We start from the raw sequence: 5457 nt of genomic DNA, 5'->3' as shown, positions 1-5457 counted from the left end.
AACATCATTACGACGTCACAGCCTCGTGGATGATGACCGAAGGTTTTCGACTTCACACCAAAACGTCATCAAACGTCATCGCGTATGGGAATCTCGATGCCGACAATAGAAACGCTATATAGGTATTCATAGGTTGGGTAGCGCCCGCTATTATCGTTGGGACGTCGGCCGGAGTTGGCTTTTCGACAGGGGATTACATGCACCCGTGCTACCTTTATAAAGAAGCGACCAAAAATGGAACAAACACAACTGTCCGTAAATATGACATCTGTTGGTTAAACCCAACAACATCGTTGTACATTGGTACGGTTATAGGCCCTGTGGCTTTCTGCTTAGGCGTCAATGTCATAGTAGCGCTCAAAGTAATGCTAACACTCGGGAAGCTGAAAGCTCAATCGCAACAACTTCAACCGCAGAAAAGTCGAGAAGCAGCTCAAACGTCAATCAAGTATATTTCTTCGGCAATAAAAGCGCTAGTGACGTTGCTTCCGGTGTTGGGAATATCATGGGTGCTGGGATTTTTCACAGGTGCAAACATTTTAACACCTTTATTGTTAATATAAGATGACGACATTAACAAACTATATCCCACATTTTCTAAGCGTGTTTCCAACAGCGCTCGTTTAGAATGGTGAGGAAACGGTTATATAACACGTAAACATTCTTTGCTTACTACCAAATGAAAACATGTCCCATTTTACCCAACCTAATATATAGTGTTTGCATTATGCATAAGAATTAATATCCCGATGTTTGCCGCTTAATTACATCAGCACATTAAGGTTAAAGGTTGTTCAACATATTGCTAACATCTTAATGCATTCGACAGGTGTTGAAAACTTAACCGCCTCCATTGTGATGATGTATATTAACTGCGTTGTCAACGGTTTACAGGTAATAAACAACCATCTATATTCTATAAGTTACATATATAAACTCTTAAAAGCGGCCACGCGAGGTGTATGAAACAGAACACTCGTGTTTAACGATACAGGTTTTCATTCATCCAGAATTATAATCTAGACTAGATTACGACGCAAGTTTACTATAGCATAGATTTATATAATATGACGTAAGTTTATATATTATGACGTCAACAGGGGGTTCTGGTGTTTGTTTTGTATTGTTATCGTAACAATGCGTTGAGGACGGTTCTGGAAAACATTCGGTTGCGAAAAATCAAGAAGAACAATGATATCAACGAAATGATGACGGTTCCCACAAACGTCACTTCCACGTCACAGTGATGTCACCAATATGTCACAGTAGTGATGTCACTACAACTTCACACCAGTGCTTCACATATGTTGCCGAGCATAAAGACAATTTCCATCAACGACGTTATTTCTGCTTGATCAACGTCCGCTCTGTTACGTCATGAATATTTAATCACCGGGAGGATCTTTTACTCCCTCAAGTGTTGCGCTGATCATGGAGATAATGACGTCATAATACGATTAGCCATACAGTTACTTGTCGCAAGTTTTTACCGGGCAACACTGTAATTTTTGTCCCTCTCATCGATCAAACGGGAGACTTCAGTGACGTTTCAGACTGAATAATTAACCACCTCCCCTGTTGCTATGGTGACTACGTTAACATCGCGACGCAATGCTCCCATGCTATTGTTACGTCATACAAGGTAGCTGTCGTGGAGCGGCTTCTCGAGACGCCAAGATCTCTAAATACGGAGCATCTTAAAATATTCGACAAATTAAGTTTCGATAGATCGCATAGCGGTATATTTTGGTGGAAGCGTTTACTGCTTACAAAGGAGTAACAATAGCTCTGTTACGTCATAGAATGCAGTAGATTATAGAATCTGGAAAGGCATTGTTATCGCCGAATCGAATGATTATGACGTAAGGTTCCGAAATGCCGGAAATAAAATTTCTAGTTGTACGGTTCAGGGTTTTAGCATTAATTTTTAATTTGATTGTGATAAAATAATGCGAGACAGTGGTTCATGTGAGTACGTAATAGAGGTTTTTACGACGTTACAAAGATAGCATTGTCAGCTAACAATTGGTTTAAACGTCATAAACCGTTTAACCAAAAGTTTTAGAAAATCCATTGTTGCAAAACCAACAGCCAGCAAAGTGGATTGTGACATCATAGTAAGACAGAATATCCTCCTTTGCAAATTTGATAAAAAAGTAAAACTTTGAGATCTTTTGCGTAAAATTAAATTAGTTTCAATTGGGTCAGTTCAGTAATTTATTCATTACATTGTGACGTCACAGTAGATGAATTAAACAGATGTAAAGACAAAGACTTTTATTCCAGTGTTGACCATTAAAAACTAAGACATTTTTTTGTTTAAATTAACTTAATATTTTTCATATTTTCAACGTTCTTTGTAAACTGTAGTCAAAATAAAGAGCTGGTAACACTGTAAATATAGTTGTGCAACACTGGACAGATATACAACCCTAATTAGGTTTGTTCACTTCGTATGTCTTGATTAGTCGACGTCGATTGCTTTGTTCCAAGACGATACAATGGATTATTCGATTTATACAACCATTGTGATGTCATAGATACAGCTTACGTTTGCGAAAAAGACGAAGAACGCGATTCGTTTGTTGTAATCGGGTGTTTGATTTAAGTAAATTATGACGTAACAGGAGAATGTGTATTCGGATAATCAAGTTTAAGTTTAGATCTATTGGATGTTATGACATCATAAACAATGTTATGACGTTTAATTGTTGGAAATCTTTAATTTTAGAAACTAGAATTTTTTAATAGTTTTAAAATATTCAACATAATATTTATTTTGAAAGGATAATTGGATTATTACGTCATAATGCCGATTCGTCGTGGCCACGTGGCACCGCGTAATGTTTATTTGGACACAATTATCAGGAAGTTTGAAGGAAGAAGTGAGTTATAATATTTCTATGATTTTTCGATTATTTTATTTTTTTATTTGTTCGATCATTTTCTCGTTTTTCGATTACTTTTCTTTCTTTTTATTTATTTTTTCTTTTATTGAATGTTTATTTTTATAATAAATATAAGCATAACGTCATAACCGTGACTTCAAAACCATATAACTTTAATTAATAATAAAACAATCGATTTCGAACAGAATCTTTTGTCGCCTTTTTATGACTTTGATTGTAATCATTTGCACTCTCATTTATTATTCAAATAAACAAAAAACTTTTCGGAACTAAAATAAAAGAAAAAAAAGCTTGCCATTTCCTTCGACAAGGGACCACCACCGCAAAAATGTTAGTTCCCTTTTTAGATCAGCATAAATAATTAATTATTGAGACTTCATTCTTATCTCCGACTTTTCAAAGTAATTGGAATCGTATTTTAACACCAACAGCCGGGGACAGGCAGACTGACAGCTCAGTGTAAATATTTAATCCACTTTTTGTAATATAAGGTGTTTGTTACGTTTAGATGTCAATCGTATGACGTCAGAATAAGACATTATAACATCTCTATGGCGAAGAGAATTCAAAAATCAATATTTAAAAATAAAGGACCGATTAACTCAATAAACTTAAACCGATTGCGCTTAATTAAGATTTCTGCAACCGGTACAATATTTGTGCTTTATCAACCGCTAACGTCATTTCTTTTAAAACTCATTCATGTTTTATATAAACGTCCAAATTAAAAAAATACAACTTAAATATGTAGCTGAAACATTCAAATTAGTTGCAACAACCCTCTGTGTGATTTCGAATCTGTCCATCCGATGTATGGCAACAAACAAACCTCTGGTTAAAGTAAATCGGACGTTTACTTTTTCACCAAAAGATCAGATTCAACACTATAGTATACCGGTCACAAAAATCTATACATATAGTAGGACATGGGAGAAGATGGGAAACTTTGTCAGACAAGACCTATAAAGGAATGATAGTACTAATTCGTGATATTGCCCCAAAACCGCCATCTATTTTGATTTTGGAAATATTTGGCAATATGTGCTTAAGTGTCCCATCTCCCCCCATTGTACTATATACTACATTTAGTACAGCGGGGTAAAATGAAATACTATTAGCACATAATATCTCATACGTGTTTTAACCATTACTAACGCTTTTCAAAGTCGTGAAGATACGGTTATGTAATTCTGTAAATATTTTTAGTTTACCACCAAATGGGACGATAAAAGAGAATGAAAACATGTGCCATCTTACCCCAGCATAGCATACCATACCCAAACAAACATATTCAACTTTATATATATACTGTTGCTGCTATATAAGGCACATTACACTTATTTTGTAAAACCGCTTCTTTGAAATTTATTTGCATGTCATATTTTTTGTTGTACAGTAGTGTGGGAAAGATGGGACAACTTTAGCACCTTATATCCAATTATCCTGATCGTGTTTTTAACAATTAACAGCGGTCTATGGTAATCGTGAAGATATGGTTTTATAATTCTTTGCTTGTTTTTTGTTTAATACAAAACGGGTCGAGAAAATTGAGTGAAAAAGTGTCCCATCTTCCCCCATCCCACTATATAAGACGTCAACACGTTGGAAAGCAAAACATGACAGAATATATTTATATATTGCTTCAATTAAATATGCATAATATTCCAATCTATATTTAAATATGCATCTCCATATATATTTCAGACCAACGGTTCTTAATCGCTAACACTCAAGCTGGAATGTCTTCAATCATTTATTGCAACGATGCCTTTTGTAGCATGTCTGGTTTCAGAAGAACAGAACTAATGCAGGTACGGTTACTGGTGCCATGTTTGCTACGTATCTAAATACTGGTACACCGTTTGCTACGTATCTAAATACTGGTACACCGTTTGCTACGTATCTAAATAACGGTACACTGTTTGCTACGTATCTAAATACTGGTATACTGTTTGCTACGTATCTAAATACTAGTACACCGTTTGCTACGTATCTAAATACTGGTACACTGTTTGCTACGTATCTAAATACTGGTACACCGTTTGCTACGTATCTAAATACCGGTACACTGTTTGCTACGTATCTAAATACTGGTACACCGTTTGCTACGTATCTAAATACTGGTACACCGTTTGCTACGTATCTAAATACTGGTACACTGTTTGCTACGTATCTAAATACTGGTACACTGTTTGCTACGTATCTAAATACTGGTACACTGTTTGCTACGTATCTAAATACTGGTACACTGTTTGCTACGTATCTAAATACTGGTACACTGTTTGCTACGTATCTAAATACTGGTACACTGTTTGCTACGTATCTAAATACTGGTACACCGTTTGCTACGTATCTAAATACTGGTACACTGTTTGCTACGTATCTAAATACTGGTACACTGTTTTCTATCTCTAACAAAGGCTAAAATATTTACGTCATACTGCGTGACGTCGCTTTTCTGACGTCATCGGTTCAACAGAAATCTTGCGCATGCGAATTCTTGTTCGGCTCCGAAACCGGAACTGACGAAATATTCGCGCTACAAGAA

General features: G+C 35.8%; 2 protein-coding genes across 3 annotated transcripts in view; both read left to right on the top strand.

The window, feature by feature from the left end:
- The first annotated feature begins 142 nt into the window (after window positions 1-142).
- Window positions 143-1365, top strand: LOC113474655 (adhesion G-protein coupled receptor D2-like). The gene is made up of 3 exons (XM_026836567.1): window positions 143-528; window positions 830-894; window positions 1101-1365. Exons 1-3 carry the CDS (start codon window positions 198-200, stop codon window positions 1245-1247), a joined length of 543 nt encoding a protein of 180 aa, XP_026692368.1. The 5' UTR covers window positions 143-197; the 3' UTR covers window positions 1248-1365.
- A 1362-nt stretch (window positions 1366-2727) lies between these two features.
- The window catches only part of LOC100181038 (potassium voltage-gated channel subfamily H member 6), a 15203-nt gene continuing 12473 nt past the window's right edge, over window positions 2728-5457 (top strand). For both annotated transcript variants that reach the window (XM_018814165.2, XM_026836565.1), the window contains exons 1-2: window positions 2728-2885; window positions 4614-4720. In XM_018814165.2, the coding sequence (XP_018669710.2) occupies window positions 2810-2885; window positions 4614-4720 (183 nt within the window). In that variant the 5' untranslated portion in view covers window positions 2728-2809. The remainder of the gene's footprint in view (window positions 2886-4613; window positions 4721-5457) is intronic.

This window comes from Ciona intestinalis, chromosome 11, assembly GCF_000224145.3.
Source record: "Ciona intestinalis chromosome 11, KH, whole genome shotgun sequence".
Classification (NCBI taxonomy): domain Eukaryota; kingdom Metazoa; phylum Chordata; class Ascidiacea; order Phlebobranchia; family Cionidae; genus Ciona; species Ciona intestinalis.
Note: the sequence above shows the minus strand (reverse complement) of the source record. Positions and strands in the feature narration are given on the sequence as shown.